The sequence below is a fragment of the Mustela erminea genome, chromosome 5, assembly GCF_009829155.1.
Source record: "Mustela erminea isolate mMusErm1 chromosome 5, mMusErm1.Pri, whole genome shotgun sequence".
NCBI classification, from domain to species: domain Eukaryota; kingdom Metazoa; phylum Chordata; class Mammalia; order Carnivora; family Mustelidae; genus Mustela; species Mustela erminea.
This window is the reverse complement of record NC_045618.1, coordinates 31348199-31366959: the sequence shown is the minus strand read 5'-3', so window position 1 is coordinate 31366959 and position 18761 is coordinate 31348199. Positions and strand designations below refer to the sequence as shown.

At 50.3% G+C, this 18761-nt stretch overlaps 1 protein-coding gene across 2 annotated transcripts; it reads right to left on the bottom strand.

Moving 5' to 3' along the window:
• Positions 1 to 960: 960 nt before the first annotated feature.
• UBL7 (ubiquitin like 7) lies at positions 961 to 17452 on the bottom strand. Of its 2 annotated transcripts, none has more exons than XM_032342457.1 (11): positions 17351 to 17452; positions 15641 to 15853; positions 14817 to 14936; positions 10469 to 10551; positions 9612 to 9696; positions 8823 to 8880; positions 7968 to 8101; positions 7665 to 7714; positions 7265 to 7432; positions 6596 to 6718; positions 961 to 4083 (listed from the first exon to the last, which is right to left on the bottom strand). In XM_032342457.1, the coding sequence occupies exons 2-11, from the start codon at positions 15822 to 15824 to the stop codon at positions 3946 to 3948; spliced, it is 1143 nt and encodes a 380-aa protein (XP_032198348.1). In that variant the 5' UTR covers positions 15825 to 15853; positions 17351 to 17452; the 3' UTR covers positions 961 to 3945. The 2 variants fall into 2 exon arrangements, with proteins under 2 accessions (XP_032198348.1, XP_032198347.1); XM_032342456.1 differs by lacking the exon at positions 17351 to 17452 and adding an exon at positions 16010 to 16060.
• Between the last annotated feature and the right edge of the window lie 1309 nt (positions 17453 to 18761).

Genomic DNA, 18761 nt, shown 5'->3' with positions numbered 1-18761 from the left:
TGACAAGGGGCCAGCACAGGGTAGGGCTCTGAGAGCTTGGTCTGGGGCCCAGGCCAGATGGGGCCCATGTGCCCAGCAAGCTGTGCCAGCCCAGCCCATGCCAGCCCAGCCAAATTTGAGTTATATCAGGAGAAGGGATCTGTTCAGAAAACTCACCCATCTTTGCATATTTACATATTCTATTTTGGGGTCCCTTCCTTTTTTTTTCTCCCCTTAGCTTCCTAGAAAAGTTCTCGTGAGCAATTCCAACTTCACCTCTGCTGAACTGCAAAAGCTCACTCTCAGTCTCATCTCCCCTCCAACTGCCAACCATCTTCCTCCAGCTACTCTGTCACAGGCGAGGTTCCCCCAGAGCTCTCCAACTTCCCTGCCTCTGCTGCCCCCATCTGTTAGGGCCTCGACCCCTACCAGTGGGCTCTGGGTCCATGACAATATCTCTGCAAGGTTGCCGTGGCTCAAGTTGGCAAGTCCAAGGTTACAAGCCCCAGTTACCAGATCTCTCCATGACAGCCCACAGCACCTGACCAAGCCCTCTTTTGTCCAGTTCCTTCCACTTTGGCAGCTATGACAACTCCTGGTCTCGTATTCCCAGAAGTGGCAGACACCCCCCTTCTATGTTCCCTGGCCACCAGTCACCACCCCTATACGGTCTAACTCCTTAGTGGGGATCCCTTTCCTGCTAGCTATCCCTGAAGAGGTGAATTCCCTCGTCACGTGACACAGTCCCAGTCTTCAACTTAAGACCTCCTGATCATTAGTATCTTCAGCCTCAGAACCATCCAACTGTTTGTTCCACAAGACATCCTCACCTGGCTGCCCCACGGCACTGTGAGCCCAACATGTCCCCTAATGGGACCTGCATTCCCAATCCCACGCCCCACCCCTTATTTGCTGCCCCATCTACCCACGCCAACCCTGTGGTCCCTTCCCTCTCCCCCTCGTCCCCACAGCTAGCCTGTCTTTCACATCTCCCTTCCCTCCCCGCCACTCAGCCCCCCTGCTGCGGCTCTCCTCGAGGCCCCCACTTGAGTCCCATCTGCAGGCAGCAAGCCTCCTAGCTGGTCTCCTACTGCCAATCTCACTTCCCACAAATCCAGCCTCCACGCAGCTGTCAGGTTACCTCACAAGAATCTGGCTCCCCCACTGCCCTGCCTAAAGCCATCCAAGGAGCTCTCTGGTGTCAGGAGAAAGCCCAAGCTCCTCAGCCTGGTCAGACCCTGCAGCACCTCCCCCGCTACCAACACACACAAACACACACTCACTCACCAGCCAGGGGCAGCAGTGGGAGGTACACCAGCTTTGGAATAAGACAGACCTGAGTTCCCAAGGCCAACCTGCCCAATGCTTAACTGAGACTGTGGACAGATGACCTCACTTCTCAACCCCGGTGTCCCCATCTGATAACTGGGGGTAATTAAGTATGTTCCCCTTTCCCAAGATGCCGTATGAATGATGATTCCTTGCTGTTAATTGGCTCTCCACCTGCCCTCCCCTCACACCGCCACACTGCCCGGTGAACCCATGGTCAGTGCTAAGTGGATCACAGCTTCCTCACTGGCCTCCCTCCTGCAAGTCTGCCCTACTCCCCACCTGTTCACATACAGCTGCCAGTCACCTCTCTAAAATGCAAAGCTCACTCTACCCTGATTCGAAATCTCCCACAATGCCCCAGTGTCCTTCAGAGAAGTCCAAACTCCCTATGACGTGGCTTACAAAATGACCCAGCCTCTGCCTGCCTCAAAATCCACCACCACATAGGGCCATAGGACCCCTGTTCTTCCCACTCCAGCCCACTCAAAACGTACTCCTTGGCGCCCAGTTCCTCCTCCCCCTCAGCTCTAGGTCAGGCACTACTCTCTCCAAGCAGCTCTCCCTCACACACATATCCCCACCCTAACCCAAGTGAGCTCCCCGTCCTAGGAGCCCCAAGCCCAGGGGACCTGCCTCACCAGCTCTCCCCAGGCCTTAGTGTAAACCTCTGTTTTTCTGTCTTCCCAGTGACGTGGCTCTGTGACAGCAAGGACCCCGTCAGGTTTACCTGGCACAGAGCAGAGGCTGGATAAATGTTTGTTGAAAGTGTGGAAGGAACAATGATGAGGAAGGAGGCCTTGGCCCACGGAAAGCCCCAGACTCCGTCGCAGCACTTATCAGACTCAACATATATTATTTAAAATGTGGCCAAAGGAAGCAAAGCCAACTTGCCAAGACCCTGGAGGAAAGAGCTGACAAAGAAGGGAAAGGGAAATCGTGGAAACAGTTCAATTCTGGGAAGCCCTACAACTGGTATTTCGGGGTCAGCTCCAGGGACAGAACAGGGTTACCCAAATGTCTCACAGCATAAAGGGGTGGGGGAGCTCCAGCACCTCTGAAGGCAGTCCCCAGGGTCAGAGTATGACTTGCCACAGAATGAAACTAGCTCTAGGCAGGCAGTAGCGTGGGGAGAGGTAAGGCTGTGTCAGGCCCATTGACCAAGTGGTCCCACGAGGATGGAAATGGCCTTTGTTTCCACCACAAACGAGCCAGGGACACCGCGTGCAAAGACAGAGCTTTGTTCCCAAGCACAAGGAGGCAGATGGGCTCCAAGCAGACCACTGAGGCACAAAGAGGCCCGGCACCAAGAAACCGGGGTGAGTTCCGAGACTTTGCAGCCAATGCGAACACTTCTCAACTAGAACAGAGAGGGGAAGGCCACAAGACTTCACATTTTCTGGAGGAGGGAAAGAACAATGTGCTATTGAGGCCATATCTGGAACCATGGGTCCCCCCTGAGTACCTCCTTTAAGAGCATCACTGATAAACCGGAAAGCATGCAGAGAGAACAGCACGCGCCAACACTAGCATAAGCCAAAGGGCCAAGTGACTTTCCATTTGTCTCCCTCACCAGAGCCCCATTAGCAGACCAGAGGGACTGGGGACTAAAGGCCAAACGCTCGGAGAAACAAAGGACAGAAGAGGCAATCCTTAGGAGCGGGGACACCTCTCGTCGCAGGAAGCGACTGAATGACCATGACTGCGGATGCTGCGGACAGAACGTCTGCCAAAGGCCCAGGGCAGGAGCAGACCCCTGCGCTCCTTTCCACTGAAACACCATCTGAGGGGAAGGATGTGACAAAGTATTCAAAGCACACGAAACCCACTCGCTCAACTTGGACGTGTCTGCGACGCGGTAGGGAACACTGTGCCAAGGGGAACGAGAGCTCAGGCAGATGGAGCAGCAGCTTGGGGGTTGGTGCCCTCTCTTCAAGATGAAAGCTGAGCCCTGTTCGTGTTGGTGTTGTTGTTTAGTATTGTTATTTAACTGCTCTTGTATTTATGCCTTCAGGACAGAGAAGAGGGCCCTGCCTTCTGGCAAAGCTCTGAGGCCTGCAGTCTGGCTCTGGAGTCATTACAGCATCAGTGGCAAAGACTGCCTGAGGAGATGAGGCCAGGGGAGGGAGGCAGAATCTTCTAGAAGCATGTGGGAAGGCAAGCTGCCCTACCTGCTCCCAGTAAAAGTAGCCCTGGCTAATCCCCAGCCTGGGGTCATGTCAGAAGCCACGCCTCTTCTGGCCATAGCGGCCACACAGCAGCCACCCTGGACACTGGGTGGCAGCCTTGCTCCAACCTGGGGCATGTCGTGAGGCTGCCACACCCCAAGTACTAAAGGGTCTGGGGCTAGCATGGGAAACTTCTCCCAAAACAGAGTCTGGGCATCACACAACATCCTATGACTACAAATTTTCCACCCAAAGCTCAGAAGCAGGGCCGAGCCACACACCAAGACCCACACGCCCTGCTTGCCCCCCTGCCTCCACCAGCTCAAGTCAGCCAGATAGGCCACGCAACGGACAAGGCAGAAGGTCAACCATCAGATGTATTGGGGAGAGGAGAGATGAGGCACCTTCAGGGTGTCTCCCGGGGGCAGCCACCTTGGCAGTTTGCTGGGGGGTGAGAAGGAACAGGAGTTCATGGGGCTCCACCGGCAAAGATGAGCTCCAGGGCCGCCTGGATGTCACCGCCCGTGGCCTGCAGGGCTCGCAGGCTCAGCTCGTCGTCCTGGATGCCCATGTCACGTAGCTGCTGCAGCTGAGGCTGCCACTGGCTCTGAAGAAAGAAAGGAGCAGGCAGAAGCTGTTAGCTGTGCTCCTCTGCAGACTTGCTCCGGTCTGCCCTCGTGGCGGGAGTCGGGAGAAGAACGTGGGTTCCCACGGCTTTCAGCAGAAGGGCAGGAGGGTTCAGAGAACGAACGAGCAATTTTTCCCAATTAAAAAAAAGGAAAATGCCACCGTAAAGATCAAGAGAAGGCGCAGATTACTCATAGTCTATATTTCGAAAAATTAAACAACTTTCTTTCTCCTGCTCTATGTATAGACCAACAGACATGTACACATGGAATGGCAGGGGGAGGGCATACATTTTTAAATTAGTTTTATTTCTGAGCACGACACAGGGTGAAAAGTCTCACTCTATCCATTCCCATTCCCACCCCAGAGAACCTATTTTACTTTGAGAAAATACAAATATGTATTCTTAAATCCTTTTCTGAGACCCTTGTTCTACATTCAGCAACCCCTCCCACTTTTTTCCAACAAAATTAATGCATCCCAGTGATCTCTCTATGCCACTAAGACCCTTTCATTTATTTTTAATTTTTTTTCTTAAGATTTTTATTTGAGAGAGCACGTGAATGTGCACACAGGATGGGGGGAAAGGGCAGGCAGAGGGAGAAGCAGATTCCTGGCTGAGCCAGGAGCCCGACTCGGGGCTTGATCCCAGGATCCTGGGACCATGACCTGAGCTGAAGGCAGATGCTTACCCAACAGAGCCACTCAGGTGCCCCTAAATAAAGATTTTTTAAATAATTGTACAATATTCCAAATCATGGACATCCTGAAATGTATCATAACCAAGCTACTTCCAGTCTTCTGCCATCACAAACAATGCTACAGTGACTGCCTCTGTACAACTGTCACTTTCTACACATACATTACCTCCATCTCCAGGATAAATTCCAAGAAATGGGGCTGTAAGGAATCACACAGCTTTAAGGCCAACAGTATTTCCTTTCCACAAAGAGTCTGCTATTGCCCTTTGCCCCTTTTTCTATGGAGTTCTTAATCCCAAATTACTAGAATTCTCCATACCAGGGAAGTTTTGCCCTTTGCCTGATACATGTTAAAGGTTTTTTCCCCAGTTTGTTCGGCTTCAGTCTTTGCTTGTTTTTTGTTCGTTGGTTTGGTTGGTTGGTTTGGTTTGCAATGCAGAAATCTTCACTTTTACAAACTCAAAATCTTTTACTCTTCATGTAATGGCTTCTGGATTTTGACTCTCAGCTACAAAAGGTCTTTCTACTATAAAGGTTTAAAGAAATTAACCCAAATTTTCTTTTAGTACTTTCAAAGCTTAATAATATCTCTACCTCATGAAGGAGGAAGTGCACGACTTAGGGAAGACAATGTGCTCACCCGTGGGAAAGAGAAGGCCGTGGGGATGACACGCAAATTCAGAGAGGCGTGGAGAGCTTTTCAAAAACCACACAAACCAACTTGGCCTCATTTATGGGCCAGGTGGAGCCAGTGAAAGCTCCTGAGCTGGACAGCAGAGTGAAGAGGCATCTAGCTGGGGAAGATGAAGGAACGGAAAGGACAAGCTGTCCACGGGCCTGCTCCTGTTCCCCCTCACTGTCCAGTTTAGAGTTTAGAGAAACTCTGAAACTGTCCAGTTTTAGAGCTTAGTCCAGGTTTAGAGAAAACCACAGGACCTGGAAACCTGTCTTTCCCACTGGATGGCTTCATGAACCTGGACAAGTTCCAGAAATGACACTCACCCCCAGGCTCAAGTGAGGAGCAAAGGAAAGAGAATGCAACAGACAGCTCACACACGCAGATGCGCAAGCAAACAATGGTACCTAGGACCTTCCACTTAGCTGCTAGGGTGACCTGCCCAGGAAGCAAAGCAGCAGTAGTATCCTTCCTTGCTGAAAACCTTCCATGGCTCCCTGGTGATCACAGAATCCAGCCCGGTCTCCTTACCCAGGAACTCCAGGCCTTCGTGCTCAGGCTCCTGCTCCCTTTTCACTGGCTCCATCTCAGGATCTTCTCCACAAGGACATTGCCCTCTGGCCCGCAGGCTTGGGTATGCCACGTGTACCTCCACAAGTGGCTGCCTCTGCCTGGATACTGTCCTCCCACCTAAATACCTCCTTCCCCACCCAGCTAACCTCTAACCAACTCGCTGATGATCACATCTCCTTGTTCCCCTCCATGGCAGGGATGATAATGGTTTGTCTCTGCCCCAGGAGCTGGACCCAGGTCTGGAATATATGTACTCAACATTCAGTCAGTGCTTATGGAATGAATGAATGACCCCTTGACTCAAACTGCCCTAAGTATCCAAGCCACACAGTCATGGAGGCAGACCACAATCACAGGGTCTGGGAGTGGAAGCCACAGGGACAACTACCCTTGCTGGGAACACCCTCTCCTGTCACATCACCATGCCCCAGCTGTTTCTGGAGTGAAGAAATCCCTCTGGAGAGCAGAAAGAAGCAGACTGACTACCCAAAGTAGCTAAGAAGCTGCCAGTAACCAGGACACCAGGAGGAGGGAAAACTGACCTGAAGGCTGGGTTGCCCCGAGGCCTGAAGAGCATGCTGTAGGGCTTGGCTGAAGAGATCGTTGGTGATGGGCGTCCCTGACTGGACCCCAGAAGACATCGGCGAGGTCCCCGAGGAATGGCCCTAGAGACAAAGCAGCGGTCAGTGCCACCCTCAGAGCCACCTGAGTCTTCCAGCACATTACCAGCTGCTGTCCCAGCACCCTACTGTGAGGCCCTCGGGGACCCAACTACTGCCTCCCAAAAGAGACCTGCATGAGACGACCACAGAGGGGTACCTAAAAGCTCCAGGAAAGATTCCATCCTCTTTTGCTCCAGGGAAATGGAATCAAGCCCCTGACCTAGCCTAGGGCCCCAGCACTAGGAGAGATGCCCTTGGCAGCTACAGTGACCATTACCAGGAACACTTAGGCCACATGGCTGAGCCCTGTCAGGGATGAAGAAGGGCACATTATGTGAGCTATGAAGAGAGGAATTCTGGACTGTACTGAACCCTGGAGGCTAAGCCTTAAAGCCTAGGGGTGAAGGGGAGGTCGACAGAGCTGCCCTGAGAACCCCACCATGGCTCTAGGCACACTTCAGCTCAAACCAGGTGGAGTACCGAGGCCAGTACCGCTAGGGCGCTTCTCCCCTGGGGGCCAGCCTCCCTCTTCAGGCCCTCCCTCCATACCTGGGTGCCAGGAGTCGGTGTGTGAGAGCTGCTCTCCGGAGTGCTGGCCAGGGCTAGGGCGGTGGCCAGCTCACTCTGGGTGATGGGCCGGGGGCCGGCAGCTCCACTGTACCCCAAGGAGGCTGGGCGTGAGCTGGGTGTGCTGCTAGAGGGCGTGGACCTGGAGCTCTGGAGAAGGGAGGCAACTGGGAAAGTGGCAGTGTGGCACTGTGACAGTCCCACATGGGCCCCGCCCCTGCTACAGGACCTGCCTGAACGGCTGCCAGGCTCAGAAGGTAAGAGTATGCCACAGATTGGCCACCGAAGGGGTTAAGACCACCTCCCAGCTTGGGTGTGCCAAGTCCCAGGGAGAGGCACGTCTCGGGCACCCTCTCAAGTGGCAAGCAGCCAGGCCACTTACTGGGTGAAAGTCGTCCTCGTCATCAGAGAGCCCTTCGAACAGGAAGCCACCTGGAGGAGGGAGAACAGATTTGGGGAGGAAGAACAGAAAGGCACAGGCGTAGCTCCAGAATCAGATACTCTCCAAATTCACATTTTCGTCTCTCCCCTTGGAAAATTACAGGACAGATGCACTCCCTGACTCAAACCGAGAGTTCCCAAGGAACGCCCTCTGCCAGGGCTATACATAGCTGCTGAGTAAAGCAAATCCCTGGGCCATCGCGGGCTCCCCAGGGGGCCGACGTTACGCCACCCTGGGGCCTACCGGGCATGTCCCGATATGAGCTGGAGGGTGCGCTCCGTGAAGAGGAGTCGGCTCCTGGCAGCGGGGTGCTGCCAGCCACCGAGTGCAGGACCAGGACGATGGCATTGACCAGGGCTGGGTGAGCAGGCACCAACCTGGGACAGAAGCAGAAAGAAACAGAGGGTGACTGGGAAGGACCGAGTACCCTCAGCATGACAGAAGTTCTGGGTGCCCTCCAGACAATCGCACTGCCTGTACCCGCCTTTCAATTCCTCAGCACCTCCCAACGGCTGCCTTTGTCCTCCTACTGCTCTGTCCCCGGCAACAGCAGTAGGCTCTGTGCTCTGAAGGTCCTCTGCCGATGCTCCACCTGCCCTCCAGCAAGGCATGATGGGACATGCGCAGCCTAGGAGGCTCAGAGGTCCTTCTCCAGTCTCAACTCCGCAGAGACTTTCTTCCAGGAAATCTCTGGGAGGTCTCCTCTCTTCCTTCATGTGCAGAATAAGGGATAGGACCTTTACTGTATCCCTTCCAAATTACTCTAGAATTTTAGTGATCAGTGCACCTGCTTATTTCCATCCTAAAGTATTTCCAAGGCTCTCCAATATCTACAGAGAGAGCGGAACTGAACCAGGCCCGCAAAGCCACCGCCCTCAGAACCCTACTTCGTCTCCACATCTCCATGTGTCCCTGCCCTTGGACTTTGTCGGTCTACTGGTAGCCCCTGCTCTTTCTCACCTCCTGACATACTTCACAGGTGGACTCAGGGATAGACAGGATCAGGCTCTAAGAGCAGAACCCAGGGTGACAATGAGGTTTCTGGGCCAACCATCTGGGGAGGGATAGGGGACCCTTTAACAAGATGGGTATACTTACGTATCAAGCATGCTGGGATCAGCAAAGACAGAGAAGAGGTCCTTGTCCTGGAGAACACCTGAAGGAGAATAGGCCTCACCTCAGAGACTGGGAATCCAGCCAGATCCAGGAGGGCAAAGAGGCTGTAGGCCTCAGAACAATCGGCTCAACAGGGACACAGGATCACAAAGCATCTTCCACGAAAAGGTGGGGGAACAAAGCTCCAAGAAGCACAAGTCAAGTGTTCTCCATCTTGTGCCCCTCTCATTGCCTCCACTTAGGTCACATGCCTTAGACTAACATGCCAGCCTCTCCTCCCCATATGTCTGGGTTCTTCCCTAAGCCACCAATGTGTCCAGGAAGTCTTTCCTGCAGGGGGCTAACTGCTGCCCCCCATTTGGCATCCTCATGTCTCATTTCTTTTTTTTTTTTTAGATTTATTTATTTATTTGACAGACAGAGATCACAAGTAGGCAGAGAGACAGGCGGCAGGGGGTGGGGGCAAGAAGCAGGCTCCCTGCTGAGCAGAAAGCCCGACGTGGGGCTTGATCCCAGAATCCTGGGATCATGACCTGAGCCGAAGGCAGCAGCCCAACCCACTGAGCCACCCAGGCGCCCTCATGTCTCATTTCTGATGTTAGGTAGGCCATGACTTCTCAGTGGCACTGACCACTTTTGGAAGGCTAGGGACAGGGGGCGCGTCTTGGTCTCCCTTTTCTCCCCAACAAGACCAGCGATTCTGGATAAGATGGGAATTGCCTTCCCCTGGTTTCTCCTTCTCCAACAGCTCCTATTTCTTCCCGCACTTACCAAGAGCAATAGGGTCACTGCTGAGGCCCGGCGTGGCCACAATGATCTGATCCAGAGACTCCTTATTGCCGAGCATCTTGAAGACCTGCAGGAGAAATGGGGAGGCTGGGCACTCTACTGGCCCAATCCACTCAGCAAACACCCACACGCTGCTGAAGGGCTTCCTCCCTCTACAAGCTCATGCCCACACAGCACCTCAGTGGAACAGTAGCCCCAGGAAACTGACAAACCTCTTTTTGCTCTAACATTGTGGCTTACTGGAGGGTAAACAATTAAAAAAAAAAAAAAGGCAAGATCAAAGTAAACCTTCAATTTCTATTCCTTTCCCTCATCTGAGGTTCTAATGTTTCCAAAATAAAAGCTCTCTTTGTAAAGCCTGTAGCAAACATTCCTCTAGGTCCCAAAAGCCCTTTTCAACCTCTATAAAATTATCATTTTGTATGCATACATATGGGGAAGTTTGCAGCTCTATTAATTTGGCTTATCCATTCCCCTATAGAGACACATTAGCGTATCTGCCCAGTGAGGAAATCCAGGTAAGGCACGGTGGGCAGGCGACTCAGCAGCAAGTCCCAGAACGAGTTCCTGCAGAAACAGCATGTGGATCCACTGGCTGAAACTACATTCATTCCATGAAGCTGCTATCAGGAGAGGCAGGATCATTATCGTTAGAGGGAATCAACAATACCTAGCTGAGAGAGCCCCTTTGGGGGATGAGAGGGCTCTACTGAGACCCACAGGCATGACAAAAACTCCCTAGGAACTCTCGGTAGCCATGGCGATGGGCTACCAACTCCCACTCTACACCCCTCACCCACTATCCCAGGAAGAGGCTCCCAGCACAGGCTCGCACTCACCGCCTCCCTGTAGGACGAGCTGCTGTGCAGGGCGGTATGCAGCACCCGGAACTCCCTCAGGGCAGCCACTTTGTCCACAGGTTCTGGGATGAGACACTCAGTTACCCACAACCCAGCCTGGCACTGTGACAGAGGCACAGCAGCATTTCGGCGCTTTCCCCAGCACCCCACCAAGTGGACGAGGGCCCCCATGCAGAAACACCACTGGAGCCCCAGAGGTGAAAACCACACTCTCTTTTAAGCATCTCTGGCACATAAAACGAAGAGCTTCCAATTTCCGGCAAAGGTGACTCTTGCCACACAGAAAAGAGAGCTCTGATCAGTCTCCCGCTGTGGGAATTCTAGACTTCTGACATTTGCAAGGGGGAAGGTATGATCAACTCAGCAGACTTTTTATACAGTGGTTTAAAATAAGTACCGAAAGCCATCTGAACAATATGGAGCGATGCTGACACAGTATGGTAAGGGAGAGAAATAGAACACAAAGTTGTACATATGTTTTCTAGTAAAACTGCGTAAAATGTGTCCATGTACACGTGGTCCCAGGCTAGAAGGGTACAGAGGGAAGAACAGGACTTAGGTAGGGTGGCACAATCAAAGCTGATTGTTTCCTCTTTGGTATCTTCTTCCAGGCTTCTGTAATATTATTCTGGATTTGAAAAAGTATATATAAGAAGGACCGAGGAAACACACTGTGCTCCTAGGGTTCTTGACAACCTTGTATTACACACCCCATAGCAAGTGGCTCACTGAGACTCAAAGCTCCCTTCTGATCTTTGGACACTATATGATTCAGTCCCATACATGGGAAAGTTTAGCAGTTGTCTTAGTTTTCCTTGGTTTACTTTACTATTGAGGACATCAGCCCATTTCATAGGGGAAGAAATCTGGATATAAGGAGAGGGAGAAGGTAGGAAGTCCACACTGGATCACACTTTGAAGTGTGGTTCTCCTCACCCAAGACAGCTACTTGTGATCTTACACACTGTGTACTGCCCAACTCCAGGGCCATCGGTCCCAAAGCAAGGGGAATAGCACCCGGGGTCTGGGGCAGCAATCATGTCCTTCCCTCTACTTCCAATCAGAGGTACCTTTCAACAAAGATTCATCTTAAGTGAATTACCCAATTTATTCATTCAACAAACATGAAGTAAGCCATTTACTCCAGGCCTGGTTTGGGGAAAGGCAGAGGAAGGCACAAAAATAAGACTCCCTACCACAGCAAGGAGCTCTTGGGACAGGAGAAGCAGCAAGACTAGATCAAAGCCACAAACACACAAGGACAAAGTAACAGGCTGAGTGCTCCACAGAGATGCAGGTCCCAGTTAGGGCATGCGGAGCAGGAAGCAGACAGCCGTCACGGAGAGGGCGGGCTAGGACACAGAGCCGTCTCCCAGGGGAGAGCATCTGAGAGGGTGCTCAAGGCCAAGCAGATGTTTACTGGGGGAGAAAGTCCTAAGCTTAAGTGAGAACATGTGCAAAGCCACAGAAGCCTAGAACAATGAAGGGCTTTGACAGAGCAGCAAGTTGGTTTTTTGTTTTTTTTGTTTTTTTTTAGATTTTATCTATTTATCTGACAGGCAGAGATCACAAGCAGGCAGAGAGGCAGGAAGAGAGAGAGGAGGAAGCAGGCTTCCCACTGAGCAGAGAGCCCGATGCGGGGCTGGATCCCAGGACCCCGGGATCATGACCTGAGCCAAAGGCAGTGGCTTTAACCCACTGAGCCACCCAGGTACCCCAGCAAGTTGGTTTTTGTGGCTGGAGCTCAGGGTACACGTTGTCACTGCTGGAACAGCAGGCTGAGTGAGATCCTGAGGAGACTGGTAACCTGCCACAGAGAACCATCAAAGAGATCCAGGTGGGAAGGAAGGGACTGAAAGGTTCTCCTCCTACAGGCGCTAATTGAGTGGGAGATCAAGAAATGTGCTTCCTTTTTTAAGAGCACTCAAGGATAAAATATCCAAAATGCCATCATGATAGGATTCTTTTCGGATATGAGTTTATTTTCACTCACAATAAAACGTGATTTTGTTTCAAAAATAAATCTCTAGGCCAAAGGGAGGAGGAAATGGACTCTTAATAGATTAAGCCCGCCATCAGCAAAGAGTTATGGTTGTCTCCAAAACATCCCGGAGCTAATCTCAGTCTCACTCTTTGGAAGTGGGAGACAGCCAGCCCGATGGAAAGAACGTGGGTTCTGGAGCCAGGAAAACCTGATTCACATCCCAGCTCTTGCACTCACTTTCTAAGTAGATGACCTTGAATGAATACCTTTTCTTTTTTCTTTTAAAGATTTTATTTATTTGAGAGAGAGCGAGAGAGAACGCACGAGCACCGCCCACGTGCATGCCTGCAAGCAGGGGGAGGGGCAGAGGGAGAAGCAGGCTCCCCGCTGAACAGGGAGTCAACACGGGACTTGATCCCAGAACCCTGAGATCATGACCTGAGCTGAAAGCAGATGGTTAACCAACTGAGCCACCCTGGCGACCCAATAAATGCCTTTTCTAATGCTCCTTTTCCTCATCTATAAAACGCTAATGCTGTCATCTGGCTGGCAGGCCTAATGATGAAATGCGGTATCAAAGAGAAACAATCTAGCTAGAAGGAGCAACATATGTTACTTTCCTTCTGGCAGTGCCCTCCAGCCAGAAGACCAGAGGGGCACACCTGGAGTGGACCACGTTGGGGTTACAGCTCTGTACAGAGAGGAGAGTGCACACCATGGGAAGTGTGGACACCTCAATCAGATGACATCAGAGAAAACTGATAGGATTTGGGCTTTGGCTGTGATGTGGGGGGACATTTAAAGAAGTATGGTTTTGTTCTGGGTTGAAGGCTGTCAGGAAGTGGGGAGGACTTTATGACTGGGTATCTTAACAATTCATACTTACGGGCACCTGGGTGGCTCAGTGGGTTAAGCCTCTGCCTTCAGCTCAGGTCATGATCTCAGGGTCCTGGGATTGAGCCCCGCATCGGGCTCTCTGTTCAGCAGGCAGCCTGCTTCCTCCCCTCCCCTGTCTCTGCCTACTTGTGATCTCTCTCTCTCTTTCTCTGTCAAAAAATAAATAAAAGTCCTAAAAAAAAAAAAAAAATCCTTACCTAGAAGGAAGGAAAACTAGAACAAGGCCAAAGCTGTAACTGGTAAAAATGAAACAGTCAATCATGACAGCTGGACACAGGGGTATGTGGTCATTTTTGTGATGTGGACCATGTTCAGGGCTTTGTCTCTATTCAGAAATGAGAGGGATCTTATTTTTGCCTTGATCCATTACTTTCTCAGAGTGAGTGGCCTTACAGATGTTGGTGATCTGTTTCAAGGCCTAGCTGAGGGCCAGGCCAATCTCTGAATGTCAAAGACTGCCTTTCTCTTTCTCATTTCCCACAAGTGGACAAAAGAAGATCTTTTGGGGGCACCTGGGTGGCTCAGTGGGTTGAGCCTCTGCCTTCAGCTCAGGTCATGATCCCAGGGTCCTGGGATCAAGCCCCACATCGGGCTCCATGCTCTCTCTCTGCCTGTCTCTCTGCCTACTTGTGATCTGTTTGTCAAATAAATAAAATCTTTTAAAAAAAAAGAAAGAAGAAGATCTTTTTGTCCTTTATGTTTAGAATTGAAAAGAGGAGAAATTTCAAGCTTATAATCAATCACAGCCATCATGAAAGTACAAAAATATGTCAAACTGCCAGTTTCACAAAGCTAATCTTTTCACACAGCTTAGTTTTATCCTTGGAAAAGCTTTTAAAACACAGATAGGAAAATTTAAATTATGAATTCTAAGCAGCGCCTTTTATTAATAAATCAAAAAGGCATTAAAGGTCTTGTAAGTTTACTCCAAGAGCTACTTTAATACTGTTATTCTCAAGCTTCAGGAAATTACACTACCAGGATAGCAGGAGGGATCGGACTGAATAAATCACCACCTAGGGCCACTTGTGGGGAGATTTGCTAACAGAAGGACAAACTACATAATTACAGGAACACAAGGTGTTTCCAGCTTTTTTCTGATGAGAACAACAACAAAAACAAAAGATACAAGGTTCACTGAGAAATCCACTGTTAATCTAAAGGAGTTTAAAGAGACACACACTCCCCATTCCACTGGGAAATAGTGGGTAATGGACTTAAAAAGTAGAGCAACAAACCCCTTTCTGTTAGTGGTGCTGACAGCAAGTAGATCAAAACTGCCCTCTATTACCAAAGGGAGACTAATCCAGTAAGTAACAAAGATATCCTCCATCACCACCTCAGTAAATCGCCTCTTTATTCCATCCAGGCCATGCCTCAAGAACACACAGACCCTTTCTTTGGAGAGATTACGGAGGCTCTCCCCATCTACGGACCCCTACTCACCTGGTTTCTGATCAGGCTCGGGCCAGGACTTCCGCAGAACATGGACTGTGGAGCCAGGTTGAATGCCGTAGAAGTCAAGGGTCTGGTCATCTTTAAGCTTCCGGCCACAGTATATCAGATCTAAAAAGAGAATGGTCCACTTATATTTTGCTCCTCAAAACAATGTAGATGGTTTCTGCTTCTAAGAAACTTATCTTGATTGGACAGATAGCTGGAGAATGATACTTGCTTTAAAAAGTACTCTTATGTATTACGTACATTTTAATAAAAATCATTAGCAAGTACCAAGTCCTGGAGACTGCTCAATTTAAACGAATGGGAAAATAAAACAACAAAAAAAGGATGAACCAATTGGATCCCTCAGCTATAACAAATTATGTTTATAATCTAATTTAATTCCTTCTTCCTCCACCTTGAATACCCTTGCCATCCTCCTTTCCTTTTTTATTACCTTCCCTCTAACCAACCAGGCAAACAAAAATCCTTCTAATCATCCTTCAAAATCCATCTGGAATACCATATACTGCGGGCCTCCCCCAACGATGCGTTCCTCCGTCTCTAGTCTACCCCAAATTCTTGCTCTTCCATGTCATAGTTAAGGAACTCTGTGATAAGGATGCTCAGTTTAACGTACAACTGAAATGGCAACCGACAGTTTTATTACACAGTTTGTGTTTCTATTCACCCAACAACATTCACTTCCCTGGACTGTTAACATGATGAGGCAACAAATCCCAAACTCTTAACTTACCCTTGCAATTCCAGAAGTATCTCCCCAGAAAGAGATCAGAGTAGCAGCCCATTCCCAGTCCACAGAAACTCACCAATCAGCTCAGGGTCTGGAACCGACTCCTGGAGTTTGCCAGCAATGAGCTGTTTCAGAAATGAAATACTGTAGCCCCCAAGAGAGTATTCACCCAGCTCAGACTCTGGCAACTGGAGAATAGACTTTGGGGCAAGTGGCTGGTCAGCCAGCTTCACCGCCAGGTGCCAATCTGAGAGAGACATCCTCTCTCTTTCGCGCTCTCTCTTTCTCCCTGTAAAGAAACAAAGTCTCACTGGTTAAAGGGCCTACACCATCCCCACCCCACCAATGGGTTGAATGAAAACTAGTTCAGTCTGACACTGCTGGAAAAACACAGGATGCAACATTGGGAGGCCAGAATTGGAATCGGAGTCCTCTCCTTACTCACCCTATGATCAACAGCACAGAACTCCAGCTCTCTGGGCCTCAGTTCCTTCATCTTTAAAGTGGACATAAAAACACCATCTCATTTAATAGGAATGTTGTGAGGTTCAAATGAGATCATCTTTATGCTCCTTATTTCCAGTTTTCTTCATCAAGTCTTCTTGAACTGCAATAGCTTTGTAACAAGCTCCCTGCCTCTTGTCTATCTCCCTATCAAATACCCATGCTGAAAGCCAACGAATCCCTTTCTTTTTTTCAACTCAGCAGAGTTAACATACAGTTGAGTATTCCTTTCAGGTGTCCATTTAGCTATTCCACAATTCTGTACATTACTCACTGCTCATCCTGATTAAGTAAGTATACTCTTAAGTCCCATCACCTATTTCACCCATCCCCCCCACCCAACTCCCTTCTGGGAACCATCTATTTGTTCTCCACAGTTAATCATCACCTTAGAACACAGACCTTAGCAAGTTATTCCTCTGCTTAGAACCCCACCAATGACTCCAAACCACTGCTATGAATAAGTCGAAACTCCACAGCCTGGCATGATAACATTTTTTCTGTTCCCTCTGCCGGTCTTCCTCAACCCCCCCAACAGGGCCCTGCCCTACCCTAACCTCCCCAGCACTCACACTGCATATAATTCCTTCTCCCTTAGGTCTCTTAGCAAACTCCTAACAAGATCAACTCAAATACAACCTCCTCGACCCCCTCTCCCTTTCCTCTGAGGTTCTCATGTTCACTCAAGGCAAAGGGTAACAAATATCTATTTAATTCTCAACCCTCCACCCCCAACCCATTCTAGGAGGCCCTGGAAAGCAAAGACTAGAATTTTTGCCTTTATTGTCCCACTGCTTGGCAAATGTGCCCAGAAAATGCATCAGGAACTCCGAGGGTGGAAGAATCTCATAGGACCAGGCAAGCCCTCGTTATAATCATTCCAAAGAGCATAACCTGATTCCAAAGCGGCCTCTAGTAGGCAAGTTAAAAAAAAAAAAAAAAAAAATGCCGTGTGGCTTTGAGGCTGCACAGCAGACCCCAAGGCATCCTCAAGGTACCGATCTACTTTAATACTGCTCAGGTTTATAAGAATAAATACGTCTTTTTATATACCATATCTCATTTAATCCTCTCAATTGTTTCTTGAGGCAGGCATTATCATCCAGATAATACAGACGAGGGAACTGAAACTCGGAAAGGTGAAGTTGCTGGCCCAAGGTTATAGACAGCTAGTAGTGGGGCAGGGACACTATCTTTAGGTGCCGACCCCACCGCTCCCACGGGACCAGCTAACTAGTAGACACACGCCTAGCCCGCGCGGCCCAACACCCGGCGCCCTCACCCGTCCCGCGGAAGGAATCCGGCCGCAGAGCCGCCGGTGTAAACACACTCCGGTCCACTCGCCGGAAGCCGGAAGCCCTGCGCTGCACTCTGGGAGTTGCAGTTTCTGCTGCAGCCCCGCCCCTTCTGAGGGGCCTGTAGGCTGGTGGCGCTGCTAGTGGCAAAGCTTCCGGTTGACGGGGAGGGCGTGGCTTCTAGGCCACTTGAAATTTGCCGCGCGAGGGTATCTACCGGGCTTTCGTGGGCGAGGGGCCTAGTACTTGTCTGCCTTCCAGGGCGCGAGTCGTGGGAGGTGGGCCTGGCGCCGTTCCAGGAAACGTGCAGAGTCCGTGGGCTACGGCGAGCTTTCAGGGCGCCGCCAGAGGGAAAGCTCGCCCGCATCCCCTCTCCCTGCTACCCTGGTCCCCCTCAGCCCCGAGGGCGCTTTCCCGAGCGGCCTCTTCAGACACAGCCCCGCGGTACGTCGCCGTCCTCACCCTAGAAAACGGCGTTCCCCCGGGTGAAGTCAGCCTCTTCAGTGTGCCTCCCGTCGCCAGCCTGCCTACCTGTGGAGGCAGATGGGGAAGGGAAGGACGCCTCCCTCTAAACCATGGAGGGTTGTTACTAAGTGGAGTTCCTGACACCTCAGCACGCAGGGGCGAGGTTTATCTAACAGTCGTCCATAGAATTCGGGGAGAGGAATTTCCACTGAACTGTCACAGAGAAACTGCATATTTTAGATGCACGGTTAGAACGGGATTGTTTGCACAGAAGTTAGAATTAGCGCTAAAATGTTGAAGAGGGGCAGCATCTAATTGGACTCCATTCGAGAATTAAGGACTAAGGAAAGCAAAAACAAACCAAAAACCAGGTGAAGTTAATGAGGTTGATCGTAGCAGTTGAAGGCTGATCTGGGGTGCACGAACGTGGAAGTGTAATTCCAGAACATTCCAACGTAGGCCCAGGGAGTGGGGTAGCCACTGAGCAGGACAGCTTGACTGAGGAGAGCAAACAGACTGCATGGTCTGAGAGGACCAAAGCATTGAGCCCCTCAGAGATCACACCTGACGCCACTGCATGAAATGGAAAACTTTGAAAAAAAAAATTGCACCCTATGTCAAAGGGCAAACTGGAAAAACAAAACAAAAATCGATGCATCAGCGCTCAGAAGACAGGAAAAATTCTCTCTGCTAGGTTGGGCAGGACCATAAAAAGGGAGTTGATGGTGTGAAAGAATAGTCTAACCTGAGAATCTGAAGACCCAGGTCTATACTTTGTGCAAGTTTGTGTTCAGACTTTCCCAGAAACATCCAAAATTGGTCCTAGGATCTGCATTTTAATATAAACAGTAGGATATAATGTCTAAAGAATGGATGCAGAAACTGAAGCACTATTAGATTAAAGATTCAGTGGCAGGAGAAAATGTGTAGCTG